Source organism: Oreochromis niloticus, linkage group LG20 (assembly GCF_001858045.2).
Source record: "Oreochromis niloticus isolate F11D_XX linkage group LG20, O_niloticus_UMD_NMBU, whole genome shotgun sequence".
In the NCBI taxonomy this organism is placed as follows: domain Eukaryota; kingdom Metazoa; phylum Chordata; class Actinopteri; order Cichliformes; family Cichlidae; genus Oreochromis; species Oreochromis niloticus.
In genome coordinates, this window is record NC_031984.2 from 17918375 (window position 1) to 17935095 (window position 16721).

A 16721-nucleotide genomic window follows, 5' to 3' on the forward strand; every position below is an offset into this window, starting at 1 on the left:
TTGGCTTTTTCAAAGGCTCTTCTTCAAATTAAGTTTGTCACAGTTAAAGTTAGCTTCTTTTCCCTCTTTTATTGTTTTCCCTCCCCCTGTTTCTTCCTACTTTATTAAAGTGTTTTTGTCATTGTCACCTGTGTGCATAAGCAGCTGCGTGCTGTGGGAAATTCAGAAAATAGAGTGCAAACATTTGCAGGCATTTTTAGCATCTGAATGGCTTATGTATCCATCAGTGTGAGGGCAAAATGGCTTGCAGAAAATGCAGATGAACATTTATCACTCACAGGAACAAGGAAGGGGGCAACAGGGCTGCCATTGTGGCAACACCCCAGAAAGAAGAAAGCTTTCCCAAGTCTGCCTTTTGTACACACACTGGATGCACTTTCCCATAACTCATCTGGCAAACAGGAAGGAATCACAGACTGGGTTGGATGCGTGTTGACCCAAAACAGCTCCAATCCCATTATGCAGTGATAAATGACCCACAAGCAAGTCAGGGAGTCTTTGGACCAGAGAGAGAGGAAGAGAACTGGAAATGATTAAAGTCACAAAGTTCTGCTGAAGGGACGATTTCAATTAAACAGAGGAGAATAGATTAGACCACTAGGACGCTGAGAATTACCTCGCCACTGGAGCTGGAGTTTCACAGAACTGGCTAGTTGAGAGGTGGGGAAAGAGGGGGAGATGAAGCATGTCCCATTGTTGACCACAGGGACCTTGGTGTTGACATGGAGGCCACAGCAGAGCTTCCTCTGACCGGCACTGAAAACGTCTTTGTTGCTTTTTATTTAAACTACAGCATAACATATGTATATGTGGCTCTCTTTGCACTACTCTAAGAATTGTGTTATTGCATGTATGCATACATGTGTGTGTCAGAAAACTGTCTATTCCTATGCAATTCCCGGGTCTATTTCTAAGCAAATACAGATGGTTGTTGTGGTTGGTCTTCCATTCCAGTGTCATGGTCTTTATTGTCTCTTTGAACGGGAGGATGAGCCTCTGGGGCAGAGGGGGTACATGAATGACAAAACAGTGAAACACCAGATGAGCATGCAATTCCACGCGCGCGCACACACACACATGGTTGCCACATCTCTGTTTATGTGGAGGTCAAAAAGCAGCCAAATATTTCCCCAGACCAAGAGCAGACACTGTATTAATCAGTCAAATCTGCCAAAAACAACAGCGCAATATATGAAAAGTAATGATTCATATTAAATCTAGTGTTTCAGCGAATATCTGCTACGCTAAGTTCCTTTCGACAACATAGCTTTCGACAACGACATAAATTTTTTTAACATCATTTTATTTCAAAAGTACATAAACAGGACCAATGTTGTTCAATAAGGCAAAGCTCAAATATTAACAACCACTCACATCAGAGGACTCAAAAATCTCATAGTCACAGTTTATGGGTACCACTTGCAAATCATAAATAAGACTCTTTTGTTCATATTTTTTTTTATATACATACACTAGAACTCTTTTTTTTTTCTCATTGTGGAAAAAAATATTAACAGACAGACATTTCATTACAACCCCAGCCACATATAATCATCATCAGTATTATCTGTGTTTTCTTTTTTTTAATCTTCATAAAAAGTCAAAGTTGGCCATGTGTAAGTGTATCTGTCTTTATCCATGTGGGTGTTACGTGGCTTTAATACCCAGTTCCAAGCCCAGCTACAGACCCAGCCCATTAGCTGCTACCTGAAAGGACTGAACATTGTGGCGCTAGTGTCTGTGGGTATTACTCAACCACTTGTGCAGTTTTTAAGCTACTAAGTGCATTGTCAGCATTATTACTATGTGTTTCTAAACTTTGTATCTCCTCAAAAACCTCTGCGCAGTTCACGTGATATTGCTAAAGCACCTTAATTATTACTACTTAGCAGCTGTATCCATTATTAATCCTTTCAAATATTTACCTTGTAGGATGGCACGTCAGGGCTAGGGACTTTGTAGGTGGTGAGTTGAAATTGGGCACAACTTTATATGGGGCAAGAGTGTTTTTTGTTTTTTTGTTTTTTTTCAGTGGCATCAATGCGACTCTTTTGCATGCCGAGCCAATCCAACCCAAGTAAAGTTCTCAGTGGAGAGGCATGGTCAGCTCTGGTCACCTAGGGAACAACGCCACAAGTAGGCAGAGCAGTGTCGTAACAAGAGACTGGGTAAGATTCACAGCTCCCCCACACTCCATTGAGTTCTCCTAGAGAAAGAGAGGGGCATTATGGGAACAGATATGTTTTATTTGAATCAGAGGTATATGAAACAGGACTTTTACTATAGTGAGTTATTGCACAGTATATGTACCTCTGGGTGAAAAGGGTGGCAGGTGTCTGGGCGCCTCCTGTCCTTTTGCATCTTCAATCTTTCACACTTCAGAGATTCATTATGTGCAGTTGGAGTTAAGGCAATACTAGAGAACATGTACACTCAGCATTACTCCTGCTGGAGTATATTTCTTGTTTGAATTCAAAAGGAATGCCTGTTTGTGAGTGGTTGGTGGAAGGAGGTTTTTCTAAAGTGCAATACTTTGTGTGTGTGTGTGTGTAGAGTAAAAGTGAAACAAGAGCCAATTCTGAGCGATGTTTGATGAGGTTTCTTTTGTTGCACAGCAACAGAACAGCATGCTACAGTGAGCACCCCACAACAAAATAAACACTGGTGGACATGTATACACAGCGTGACTGTAGTGCATAAAATTTCAAAGAAATGCACATTGTAGGAGAATTCAGCCAGTTATGTGGTGACAAATTAAGTTCCTTCAGTCTCCAGCCTTTCCAAGCTAGCTGTGTCTGCTGTTGATCAAGATCCAATCACAGCGTGGCATGTAACAAAGTCCAAACTCACACACACTCACACAGCCAAAAAAAAAGTGATGTCTCATTGCCTCAGCTTTAGATCTTGTCCCATACAGCAATTAGATCGCTTACACACAAGACGTAGAGTGTAAACAAACTTTTTACTTTAAAATGTTCCACTGAATTCATAATCAATGGAAATTAACTATAAAAAATCTAATTGTGAAAGTTATGAGGTGGAGGAGAAATGTCCTGTCTATTAAAAAGAAAACAAGAAACATTTATATTTATCTCAGCAGGGGTCTTTTGAAAACCAAAGAATAATCAATCCTCTCATACTCATGTAGTTAATCAACCCAAGTACCCAATAAAGTTTGAAGCAAAGTGATGATTACTAGGAGCATTTGTTACATTTGAAGCCATTTGATGAATTTACACACTTTTTTACAGAGTAGAGTAACTGCTTTACCTAACCCTATTGCTTTTATCTGTCTTGCTTTAATATCATATGTATGTATATACTCACAACCTTTTCTCTCACACCTCAGTGAAGGATATACATGATTTCGATGGGGTCCATGGTGATTGGCTCAAACATGCTGCAGTCACACTTGTTGTCCACCACCACCATGAAGAGATTACTGCTGGGGATCTGCTGAATCACAAAGGACCTGCCAGTCACAGCACGGACAGCCAGATAGAAAAAAAAAAAGAAAAAAAGAAAGAAAGATGGAAAAGGAAGAGGGAACAAGAGACAGTTGAAAGTGAGATTTGGCAAGTAGTCAAGGAGCATGGGTATGATGTAAATTTCCATGTGTGTCACAGGATTTGTGTTATGAGTGTTCACATTCTCCCCTGGCAGAGGGGAGAAGGACTCTGAAGAGACTCCACTGGATGCATGTCAAGAGTATGAAGTATCTCACCGCCAGCTGTCAATAAACATACAGAGACACAGACAGACTCGCACCAGCGTACACACATATATAGTTTACACACATACTTCTCTAACTCACTCCATCCGCCCCTCTTCCTCGTTCTCTTCCTTTCCTTTTCTTAAAGCTTTGTTGTACCCTATCCAAGGCAAGCACCAATGAAGTGTTGCCGAATATAAAACACTCCAAAGGGAGACAAATGGGAACCACACTTTTGTGCTCACAGCTTCCCATGGCTGTGTTTTACTGGTCTGAGAGATCAGGCCTTGCCTCGGCCTCCTGGCCGGTGATTTATGGCTGTGGATAAGCTTTATTAAGAAGAGAGGTCGTAAAGATGATCTCTTCTTTCTATCACCCTTTCTTTCTTGATCTCCTGCTTCTCTGCCTCGCTCTCTTTTGCTGCAGCTGGGTGATTTATCGAATTTGCTCTGAAGCATTTATCAGACACATATGAAAACGCGCACGTGTGACTGAGTGAACACACACAGATGTAAAAAATACTGTATACACAAACGCACATTCTCAACTATTGTGAAGGAGAGCTTGAACAAAGACAGAGAGGAAGAGACCCGATAGATCAAAACAGACCCAATATGTACAGGAATATCTCCATCTTTACTCATGCAATACCATGACCAATTTAATCTGACCACAAACAGCCTTCAGTCCCTGAGGAGTGCCAATCCGCTGCACTTAATACACTTATCCCAGCACGACCGGCCAAACCAAACCAAACCAACTCAGCAAACACGCCAAACCAGTTCCAATCAGGGTGAATTAGGATCTGCTGATGTTTAATAATCTGTGCTCACCCCTGCACAGCGCCGGTCCAGTCCAGCGCTGCCCGCTGATAGAAAGCAGAGCAAGTGTTTTTGGAGAAAAGACTTAAACACATCCTGACAGCACATCTGCTGGCCTTGAACATACCCAGAGCTGGGAAAGGGAGCATCACACTGCATACGAATGCACACATACCTACACACACGCACTGATGTGTATAATGTGCGCAGATACACAAGTGACAGACAGCAATGCATATCACAAACACAGATAGCGTAACAGACAATTTGTTGTTAATGTTGCCTCATAGTGCTGTGGCCTCTACATTTTGGCTGGCGGGGAGACAGACAAGGACATCCAACATGTTTCTCTGAGAAAAGATAACGGACAACCTTTTAAACGATGTGGAGACTCACGTGGGAGACAAAAGGGAAAGCTAGAGTTTGATATATAAAGCTGAGAACTGTAGGAAAAGATTACGACATATGCACGGAGAGTCGGTGAAAGACTGTCTTCTTTTTAGTTTTGACAAAACATAACACATTTTACACATTCTACAGCTGAAAGGGATGAACAACTATCCCGGCTAAAGAATACCTTGTTACTTATGATAACATAATGCTAATTCATGGGTGCCGGTCAAGCTCAGTTGGATGAGCAGGCGACCATGTGCTGAGAGTGGCTAGCCCGGGTTCAAGTCTGATCTGTGGCCCTTTGCCGCATGTCTTTCCCTCCACTTTCCTGTCAGTCTTCACTGCATCTATCTAGCAAAGCTGGAAAAAGGCCAAAAAAACTATATTAAAAAAAAAAAGAAAAGATAATGCTAATTCACAATACATTTCGTAATGCTTCGCTATAGTTTCCAAGCTGGACATAGTCTCGTACATTTCATGGAAAAATCATTCCCTGCACAGGTTCGGATAAATGTTGTTTTTTTTCTGTATCCAGCGGAGAATGTTAATGTTTTTCTAAGGTTTTAATAACTGCATAGCATAACCATAAATGCATGTCCAGCATGGTTTTCAGAAATATCTGTCATCACAGTTGAAAAATTTGACCAGTAATTACTGTGTGCAATTTAACTATTACTAATTCGAGTCGAAATTGCTCCAACAAAATCTCAACAAACAGATAGATGAGTTTTAAGAGGAATGCTGTCATTTTATTTCCACGTCTCCTATTACTTTAGGGGAAAAACGAGCACCGTGATTCCAATATTCTCTTTTTACACATGATTCCACTGCACGCATCTGACAGGACTTTTGTAGGGGGGGCTCTCTGGATAAGTTGATGTGAAATATGGTACGATAAGGATACTGGCACTATAGTTGGAAAAGAAGATTATTTACAAAGAAAAATGCAACTATTATTATATTAATTATTATTAATTTATAATTTCTTTAAAATTATTTTAAATGCATTTGCAGAATTTAAATCCATTTTTAATGCTGAATTAAAAATGCCCAAAAGAAAACCTAACAAGAAATATGTACTATCTTAGCAGATTAAGCAATGTCTTACTGTAACTGTACACCTGAAGCTGCTCCTTACTGGAAGTTTCAACCTCTTTCTTTTCTTTTTTTTGGGGGTGACTTGAATCTTCCCTCTTGGTTGAGAAAAAGAAAAGGAGCATGTGTCTTTGGAAGATATACAACCAGGATTATTGTCACTAATGGTCCCACTGAAGACCTTCTCCGGTTGGAGACGCTCTCTTTGTCCCGAATCTCAAGTTACCATCTAGAAAAGCTACAGATGCATTAATAAAGGTTAAATCATCTTATTGGGGGCACTTAAGTTACCAGAGCACTCGCTAGGGTTTGATGTTTCTTACGTTCTGTCACACTAATCGGGGAGTAGGGCGCACACGTACGAAATCTGACACACACATGCACACAAAGAGTCAAAATACAGTAAAGAGAGGTTTAGCAGGCAAGAGCTTAGGATATATTTCCTAGAGCATAAAGCATACACACGTGTCCCAATGAAAATATAAGAGAAAGACTTCAGTCAGGCTGTAACTTGAAACAGATGTTTATCGCCAATAACCTCTAATATAAATATGAGCTATAAAATTCCATATAAGAGAAATAAAAACTCCATTTTACTTTGTCAAATTCATTGTGTTTTTAAAAAGATATATTTGAAGGCGGCATGTTGCTGAGCACACAGCTTGTTCCTGCTAATCCCAGCTCTGGTGTCATCATTGCAGATTATACCATTCTTCTCTGAAGCAGGCTTCCGACATGTGTGGCTGGGTATGGCTGTCTGACTTGGTGCTATATCTATGTATTTGTAAGGGTCTCGCTGTATCTCCAGCCACACCGTAGTCCTGGCACCGAAAGCGGAGGATACCCTGCTGACCATGTGGGGCTGCACCGACAGTGGACACACATATACACAAGCACACATGCACACTTAGACACACACAGAGAGCTCTGAGCTCCCTGGCAGTTCCACAGCTGGGAGCAATGAAGGCCCCATTGCAGGGATCCAGAGAACACCCCACAATTGCCTGACAGAAAAGCCCAAATTGTTAATGGGGACCACACTCATTTTCCCATTTTTAAAGGAAGCCTTTTTTCCACCTCTCTCCCTCATCTCTAAATGCCTCGTATTTCAAAATGCTCACTGTGTGTGTGTGTGTGTGTGTGTCTGTGTCTCTGATGGATTACTCTGGATAAAAGCGTTTTCAGCAGACAACAAATGATTTAAATGTGCTTCTCATTATTCAGGATTATAAAGACAAAAATATGTCGCCAAGATGAGAGCTAACAGGATCATTCATTTTTCATTGTTGTTTTATGGTGGACAGTGGACAGCTGATAACCAGCGGCTCTTATTGTTGATGTCACTTGTAGCTAATTCATGTTAATGTGTCTGTTTGCGCATCCCATACTTGATGCAGCCGTCGCAGTCAATGTTGCCGGTGTTCTCTTTGATGGTCCTCTCGGAGATAAAGGCCGGGTACTCTGTGTCACACGGTACCTGCATGGTCCGACCTGTCCTCTGAGCTGCGAGGTGGGAGGAAGAAAATAGAGAGAATGCGGCGAGAATGAGCGAGACATTTAGCCAAAGATGGTGGAAAAACTTTGAACCACCCATTTCAAAATCAAATAATAGCTACGCAAAGAGTTACGCAAACACACAGTTAAACACACCGCGTCCATGTAAATATTCAAGTTTGAAAGAAAACAGCATTTCTGGACCAGAGCTGTCTCCTGTCCTGCTGGAAATATTTCCAATGTAAATCTAGGCCAGTCATTCTCACAGCATTGCTTGAACTTTCCTGCCACCCAGAGGTTTGAAATGACCCTGCAGAATGGTCGGTTTAAAATGTCATTAAAGCCTTTTTAAAAAAGGATCGACATCATCCAAACCTAGTGTTTTTTTTAACATAAAGAAACTGTTTAAAAGACTAGCTGAATCGCAGCGCTTTACATATCTTTGCAGAGAGGCTTGTAAACGTGGGTGATTATGTGTGTGATTTGGATGCTGGGGTTTGATTATTACGAATCAGGAGTGCAGCACTATTCATTGTGTGTGTGGGTGTGCATGTGTGTGTGTGTGTGAGAGAGAGAGTGCACTGTAAATAAACTATATGAATGCGAGAGACGCAGCCTACATGTATAAACGTCTGGGATTAGTTCAGCTTGAGAGGTTGTGTAGATTGGGTTACGGGCTGCTAAATTATGGTGTTTCAGCTGTGTGTCACAGGCCTGCGTCTTTATTGTGAAAAGATATAGAAAGTGCTAAGACCTGAGGCTAGCCAGCTGTGAAATTGTCTCGACTACTTGGTGAGCAGCGATGCCCAGCTTCACTTCATTCAGGATTAAAGTTTGCAAGGAAAGCATTTCATAGACTTTCATTTTGTGGTTCTTTCTCCCCCCTGTTTCACACACTAAATATTTTCATATTAGTTTTGGCAAGAATTAATGCTCCAATATGATGCTGCTTAGTGAGGCTTTCATTTCAAACAGGCAAACGGTATTCGACACTCCATAAAGCATGAGGAATCACAGCATTCATAGCCTGGCAATAATCATATGAGAATGTGCGTGATTTCATGGAAGCGAGTACGAAGGAGAAAAACTAAAAGAGAAAGGAATGACATACAACCAGAGAAAAGGAGAAAACATGATAGACTGGGTGACAAATGAGAGAGACCTTTTTCTCGTGTTACCAAATGGCTATTGCCACCACCGTCACCAATACGGCACAAGACCTTACAGATCATAAGATCACATAAAATAACCCCTCTGGACGCACAAAGAAAATTGTGTGTATAGAGACATGTATACAAAAACTCTGAAACACTGAGGTCATTTGAGGTAATGGTCTGTTTTGCTTTTTTTTTTTCTTTTCTTGCTTTTAGGTTTTGGATTGCGACTCTTTATTCTGTTTTTCCAGTGGTCACACTGACTCAGACCAAAAGGAAATGGAGGGGAGATGGCGAAGATGAAGACATGAGGCCAGTGGTAAGGACATTGGATGTTTATTCTGTATGCAGTGTTGTCCCCTGTGAACTCAAACATAAGTATAAAGCAGTACGTGTAACGTTTTTTTCTTTCGAAAAGAGCAACGGAATGAAAAAAAAGGAGGATTTTCAGTGAAAAATTAGACGCATTTTTAACTGCGAATCTTTTCTCTGTTTTGTGAGGCAGGAAAGATCAGACTAAGTACATGAAAAAAATAAAAATAGAAAATCTACACGTATTTCAGAATTTTTCAGATACAGAAGAAGTTATTTTACAAAGTCTGAGGTGCTTTAATTCAGTTTTCTTTGCTACACTATGTGTTTTTGTTCGACATTTCTCTGTTTTTATAGAGGATATTATGTTGTTGTTTCTAACTGTTAAAACAACTAGTCAATTATCAAATCCTTTTTTTTAACCTGTTTAAACATTTAAAATTCAAAACAAATAAAAAATGAACAAATGAACTTCAATTAGACATTACTTAAGTGACAATATTAGTTTAAATATATGCAATAGAAATTTAAAATAAAATTCTGAGCCACTCAGTGATTTAACTCATCAGCTAATTAGTAAATTATATTTCTAGTTGTTTTGATCATAATCATTAATAACCTTTTAATGACGAAATTATTTTAAAGTTTGCATCTTGTATGATCAATGTGTGCTTTTCCAACTGCAGCAAATATGTTTCTAATAGATTTTAGTTTTTTTTATTAAGAACTTTAAAAAACTTAAACTTTACAACGATTGCAGTTTGCAAAACAATTTTATAACTGTGTTAAGACAGCGGTAGAGTGCATGTGGTTGTGTGAGTGCTGTTTAGATGGAAAGCTGGAGATCAAGCACATCCCCAAAGAGATTTTTCTTACCTTTAGCGGTGAGGTCAGAGTACCACCAGCTGTACAAGTTGAACTCAACCAGGAATCTAAATAGGGAGATGACATCAGCTATAATCATCCACTCCAACATATGCTTATATAATATGTCCTGCATACTAAATGTTTTTTCTGCAAACTAGAGAGCGTTAAATTGTGCAATTTTGTAAATGATAACTTTAAAAGTGAAAGTAAATAAATATCTACAGAGAACCCCTTTTCATGTTAAGTTTCAATTACAATTGAATCTTAACTCTATACAGTTCTGTAGAAAAAATACTATATTTTAAAAGACAGCACATTAGCATTAACCAATTAAAAATTAACAGATCACTTACAATTTTCAGACTGACTATATGTACTTTATATGCTCAGTTTAATGTGGTTTTGTGCTAAATTTTAAACAGTGATATCGGTTTAGCAGACGAACAGAAATGTAAATACAAAAACACGTCTTCACTATGACAGACTGTAAAATTAATACTGACAGATCAATCCTCCCATGATGCACTGTGGCAACAACAGACCACCCAGGAAGACTCCAAAACCACAATGTGGCATCACAGGAATACCCGCACCACAGGAAACATCAGGTAGCCATTACTGCTCATGATCACCGAGGATCATGTCAACGTACATGTGGAGACACTCGTAAACAAACATACAGTTCATACTCACAAACACACATTTAATCTAAGACCAATGAGGCAATTTTTCAAGCCCTAAAAAGGACATACATGCAGCAAACTTATGTTATTAGAAACAGACATGAGACATTCTCACATACACAGAAGTCTTACATGACAAGCTCAGTCAGAATCCACTTCACAGCTGAGAAGAAAGCGAAGTAGGGCTAAAGAAAAAAAAACAGATATCAGACACAAATAGCACGAAACATGTAGGCCCAGCTTTGCATCGCATGGATTGCAAACAAAGAGGCTGAAGAGTTTCAAAACATTTGCAGGGCTCACGTCCAATAGCGTGCGTCCACTGTCGCTACTTTCTGAATAGACCCAACATAGAGCCTGGTAGTCATATAGAGTCACCCTGCAGAGACAAAGATAAAAAAAGACAAGAAAGAGAATGAAACGCAATATCAGAAATAGAGATAAGGTAAATCATTTTAGGACAATGCAGCCCTGATAGGGTGATATAAGTCTTGATTCACACATTCTCTTTAGTATTACATGCCTGTGGGGCCTTTTGGACTGCTGTGTGGGAGCAGGAAGAAAATCCCACCTCTGCTATAACTGCTGCTTTACCTACCAATAATATATTGGATGGATGTGGCAAGAATGGGAAAAGGAAAGCATGTGAAAGCCGAGAGCTTCCTGAGAGGTTCCTCAAAGTGATGTAGGAAGGTGGGTGAGTGTATGTGTGTGTATGTGTAGATGATTTGGGGATATTGGGGGGGATATCAGAGGATTTAGAGGCTTAGTAGACCCTGAGGGTGTGAGATCTAGGTCTGTCTGGGTGAGGTTATTGAAGGCGTTTCTAACTCGCACAAACACGCACACACTGGACGCTGTTCTTATAGCCTTTGGACAAGTTCCTGTATACTTGACAGTGCTTTGTGTGTGAACGTTTGTCCAAGTATGTGTGTGATGTCTGAGCGGGCCCAGTATATCCGCAGCCCTGGGCGATGTTCAAACCAACCTCAGTCACAGTACGGGTGACACACAGCTCTAGCACACCGCCAGGAACCAATTAGCACTAAGCCAGGCCACATAATAGCATTAGCAGCAAATTCAGACCAGTGCAAAAATCTGTGTTTGTGTGCGTTTGCGTGGATATGTGATTACTTTATGTCAACGTGGGTGTGTACGAATACTCTTCATTTTCTCAGCATAACATCACTTTCAACAATTTTATGGATTTCTCTTTCTCTTGCTTGCTTGGAAAGATGGATAGGATGTAAAGGGAACTAAAAATAATTCCTGTGCATTTATCTTCATGCAGAGTCACAGTGCTGACCAATAAATTCAGGCTGGCAGTTGGTTTCATCTTTAAGTCGTCCACTTTAAAATGTCATTTAAAAAAAGAAAGAAAAGGCACATTAATACTTTACAGATGGCACGGGGTTAAGACAGATCGCACTGGATTCATTAGTGTTAAGATCTGAAGGCTCTGTTACTCATCACGCTAATACTTCACCAACACAAGTCATATTATTCATTCATCATACGTCGACCTCAATTCTAAACAATCCCTCTTCATCCAACATTAAATATTCAGTGAAAGCACTTGTAGGCCTGTTTGTTTTTATGGGTGGATCTGTAAACTATTTGCTGTCAGCTTGTGATGTTCATCCCTATGACATACAGGCGTGGTTGTCTACTTGTGTGATAATTTGTCACCCGTGATTTTTATACACTGAGACAGCACGGCAAAAATCTCTTCGCCCACGTCCTGCAGGCAGAAGAAAAGCCTGGCTGCAGTATTGTGGTAGAGACGTAAATGTGGTCCTAAGCTTCTGTGTGACTAGATGTGCAACTAAGTTAAGATTCCACACATGACGTCACGGGGGGAATTACAGTTTGTGTCTGTCTGTTTTGGCATTCCTGCTCTGTGAAATTAGGAAAGGTATCCTCTTGGATTAGATTTCCAAATTAATTGCAGAATGTTGCCACCCACTGCTCTCGGCGTTTTCCAGGATACACAGCATTGCAACAAGCCTAATACTTGTGTGTGTCTGTGTGTCTGTGTGTGTCTGTGACTTCAGGTTTTGTCCTAATTCTTTTGTTTCGGGGAAAGATTTGCTGTAATCCCCTAATGGAGAACTCTGCTGAGTGAGGGGTCGGAGTTCAGCACAGAAAAGCTCAACATGATTGGCCAAGTTAAGAGCTGTCAGCATGAGGGGAGACGTGCTCTCATTCTGTGGCCTCCCTGATATTATGTACATACATTTACACACATGCAAACACTCACACTCACGCGTACACTTGAGCTGGCATGTTCAAGTACACCACACACACACACATATGCAGGTTGAAATACTTACCTCTTGAAAGAGCCCATCTGCAGAAGCTTATTCATTACAGCCCCTTCTGCTTCACCAAAAAAATTTCCGGTCTGAGAACAAAAAGAAAGACATTTCTTTAATTAAACAAGTCAGAATAAAGTGTTTATGTTCATTTAAATGTAAGTTTTAAAAATTTTAGTAGTAGATGGATCCCTTTTTGCACCCAAACCCAGGAACTAAACTTATCTTCTTTACCGACTGACCTGAAAATTATTTTAGTTTGTCAGTTCTTTTTTAAAATGTCAGAAAAGAAAAGAAAAACACCCACGGAAAACCTGCTAATCCATGTTACCATTATAAATTGTCAAAGGGACTGAAGTCAGGTAACTGTAGTGCAAAGTCAAATGACAAGTCTAAGTTTTCAAGCCTCATAATCCTGTTACATTACAAATCATTCTCCACAAAGAAACACGTAGACTTATTGAAAAAACAATAAATATTCCCACCACCAAGCTCAAAGGTGTGTCTTACCTTTAAGATTACATTATCATTCTTTCCAATTGTCTCTGCATGTTAATTGTCACAAATCCTAAATGTGAAATCATCAGTAAATAGAAAATGCCGGTATAGATTAATCCTCTTGAAGTGTTTGGTTTTCCCATGGTGAGGAGCAGCTTCGAGATGCCAGTTTTCCTCTGAGACCACTGACAAACTGCTAGACAGCACTTTTGCTGATTGGAGTCACATGTTCTTTATGTAGTCAATTCTGTCATGAATCTGTGTATTGGTGAACACAGGCTGGTGTATATGTCTTGTAACACGGAAGAGATTTATGCCTGATCCAGTTTGTAAAATAGCATTTTTGAATGCTATGCACTAGCTCCTTGCAAAACCTTTTGCCCGGGATTTCATTGCTGACCTAGAAAAACTGCACCATCTAACATATTTTCTTATTTTATGTGTTTTAACCTCTTTTACTACTGAATGTTTCTCAGTCCTGAAATTATTGGATTCCTTGGTATACACAAAAATATGACATTTGCTTGCTAAAGAGTACTGTTATATATTTTCACCATTCATTCTTCCTTTTTCTAATTTTCTTGACTCTAGGGGGCAGAAAATGTGACCTCAGCCCTATATAACCTCTCCCTAGTAACAAAATAACACAATAACAACCTGATAGGTTGTTTTGTTCTAGTCAAAGCTGTTCACACATTCAATGCAACATTTTATAATTCACATTGTTACCTTATTAGTCAAATACATTTTCACCATTTAATATTGTTATTAAAAAATCTTGACATTTGGTACCCTAAAAGCTCTGCCACATCCAAATTAAGTTAAAATAAAGCACAGAAGCCTGCAAGTGAGATACGCATGAAAAGAACATGCAGGGTAAGGCAAGGGCAGTGACAGCCAGCGGACTGGTTTCTGCATGAGGCAAAGTCAGAGTGACAGCATGTCTGGTGACAGCTAAGCAGAGGGTATAGTCGATGCGAGAGCAGCACCATGTCTTATTGTGAGCAGGCAAAGGGACAATATTATGTGTGAGATGCAGAAAGAAAATTACACCGCCCCAAAAATTAAGGAAACCTTTGATCATTACAGTGTATTATAAAGTTAGTTAAATGCCAGTGATATCAATATATCCAGTTAGGAAACAAAAAATATTATGAATTAATTTCAGCTGCTTTGGTGCAAATGAAACTCAACTGTTTGGTCAGAAACACACATGAGTAAGCTGCTGGAGGTCATTTTTTAGAGCCTTAGTGCTGCTCCTGTTCCTCCTCGCACGAAGGAGCAGATAACGGTCGTGCTGCTGGGTTGATGCCCTTCTGCGGCTCTGTCAAGCTCTTATTGTGTAATGGCCCATCTCCTGATATCCCCCCACACACCTGGGAGTGCTGGGAGACAGCAAAACTTGTGTGACAGCACATATGGACGTGCCATCCTGGAGAATCTGGACTACCTATTGGTCTCATGCTACTAACAGTGACAAGGACACATTAACAGAAATTAGTCAGGGGGGATAAGGAGAGAGCAATGATCCATGGCTGCTGTCTTTGAAAACCTTTCATTTGCACCAAACCAGGTAAAACTGATATACAGTAGTTAATCCTTCTTTACAGACTGATAGCCCTGAAGGATCACTGACTTGCTGTTATACTATCATGATGTGTTCACTTAATATTTTTTTAACAGCAGTTTTTCAAACAGGGACACACATCCAAGGTGGAGATGACCAGCTACACTATGGATTAAATTTTCTGGTTGCAGTGAAATCAAAACGAAATGTCTAAATGTGACAAAAAAGTCTATTCAAGCTCTTTCATCCATGTCTCTCTTGTGTTTGTGTGTCTCACCAAAGTATAGTCCTCTGCTACCAGAATGAAGCCGTTGTTGTCAATTAGGTAGCAGTTAATATTCTGTTAAATAGAAAAAGTGTTAGAGAATCGTAAGAAGTCCGAATTACAAATTCACGAAGGGTTGACTGGGGAAATGAAAACAAACTGACCTCATCATCACAGCTTATGGAGCACTTCCCATCTAATGCTGCACACTGTAAAATGAAAAATGATGTTTGCATTTGCATGTGTCACAACAAATATTCAGGCTGGTTGGGAACATAAATCCCCTTTGGCAACTGAAAACCTTTAAAGACTTGCGGAATAGGAAAATTAATGGATAGTAAATTTAATTGGACAGACCGATGACCTTTTGTGTAAAGTTTCAAATTGCTATTGTGGACATTTCATCAAATGTGAAATATTTTTCAAAATTCAAACATAAACAACATTAGTTAGTTACAGTTTTTATATCGAGCTTGCAAGGTATTATTACGCCTTTCACACATGAATGTGTAAATGTGCAGAATCTGTGTTAGTGCATTTGTACCTGTCTGCTTGCTGTCCAGAATTTCTTCTGAAAAAACTCCAGTTTCATCTGGATGCCCACAGCTGTAAGAGAAACAGTAAAGTCACGCAGAGACAGCAGCAGGTCATGTGTTTTCTGTGTGTTGTGAAGTGCACTGTGATCTTAGTTATACACAAAGTTATCCCGCTGGCACAAGAGAATCTTAATATACATGCAGCATCAGAACGCATGATTCATCAACCTCCAATGATGAAAACAGACAAAATAGGCTACAAGGGCGAGTACGCCCCGAACCATACATGCATCAGCTTGTTTTTCTGGAAGGCTGAATGTGTAAGAGTGTCTACCATGTGTGCAGATGCCACTAACCACACTTAAAATTTCACATCATTCTAAACCAGACTTCTTTCTCTGTGGCCACATGAAATCCATTCCTCAGTCTGCTTCCCTGTTGCTATCCTGACATGCACTTCCAGAGCTGCTACACTGAGCTGCTCTCACTTCCATAAGCCACATAGCAGCAGGTCCTTAAATGCACAGATCTGACCAGAATTCCTTGCCTGGAAAAAGACACCGGCTGACATTAAATGCGTCAGCTTTTTCGGAGTTGACTACGGAAAGATTGACACATTTACCACAGGCTTTAACTTCTTCTCCTACTCGTCCTCCTCTCCCTCTACCTCATGCTATTAAGACTCAGGAGGACTAGCCTTCTCTCAGTGGGGGTTCGTCATACTTTAGATGGTCTGTAAATCTTTAGAAGCATGTCGCAGAGCTTTATCCAAAGGCAGTGCAATCAGGTAGCAAACTAAATCAAAAAGAAGGGAGCATCTAAATAGATTTAACAAACTGGATATTAAACTACAGTATGAAAGATGCACTGATTGGCGAGTGTAGACGGTTTTGAGTTGCTGCTTCTCGCTGATACAAGTGTATAATTAAATACGGAAGAAAGGTGTATTGAAATTCTGTCTAATTGTTTTTCTTTATCCAAGTAGTGTGGATATTTTTACACACGAAAG

General features: G+C 39.9%; 1 protein-coding gene across 2 annotated transcripts in view; it reads right to left on the minus strand.

Moving 5' to 3' along the window:
* Nucleotides 1–1286: 1286 nt before the first annotated feature.
* The window catches only part of cacna2d3a (calcium channel, voltage-dependent, alpha 2/delta subunit 3a), a 114502-nt gene continuing 99067 nt past the window's right edge, over nt 1287–16721 (minus strand). For both annotated transcript variants that reach the window (XM_013273215.2, XM_003448287.4), the window contains 11 exons: nt 15721–15782; nt 15341–15385; nt 15189–15251; nt 12865–12935; nt 10835–10910; nt 10664–10716; nt 9858–9913; nt 7410–7524; nt 3360–3472; nt 2311–2393; nt 1287–2206 (listed from right to left, as the gene is read on the minus strand). In XM_013273215.2, the coding sequence (XP_013128669.1) occupies nt 2114–2206; nt 2311–2393; nt 3360–3472; nt 7410–7524; nt 9858–9913; nt 10664–10716; nt 10835–10910; nt 12865–12935; nt 15189–15251; nt 15341–15385; nt 15721–15782 (830 nt within the window). In that variant the 3' untranslated portion in view covers nt 1287–2113. The remainder of the gene's footprint in view (nt 2207–2310; nt 2394–3359; nt 3473–7409; nt 7525–9857; nt 9914–10663; nt 10717–10834; nt 10911–12864; nt 12936–15188; nt 15252–15340; nt 15386–15720; nt 15783–16721) is intronic.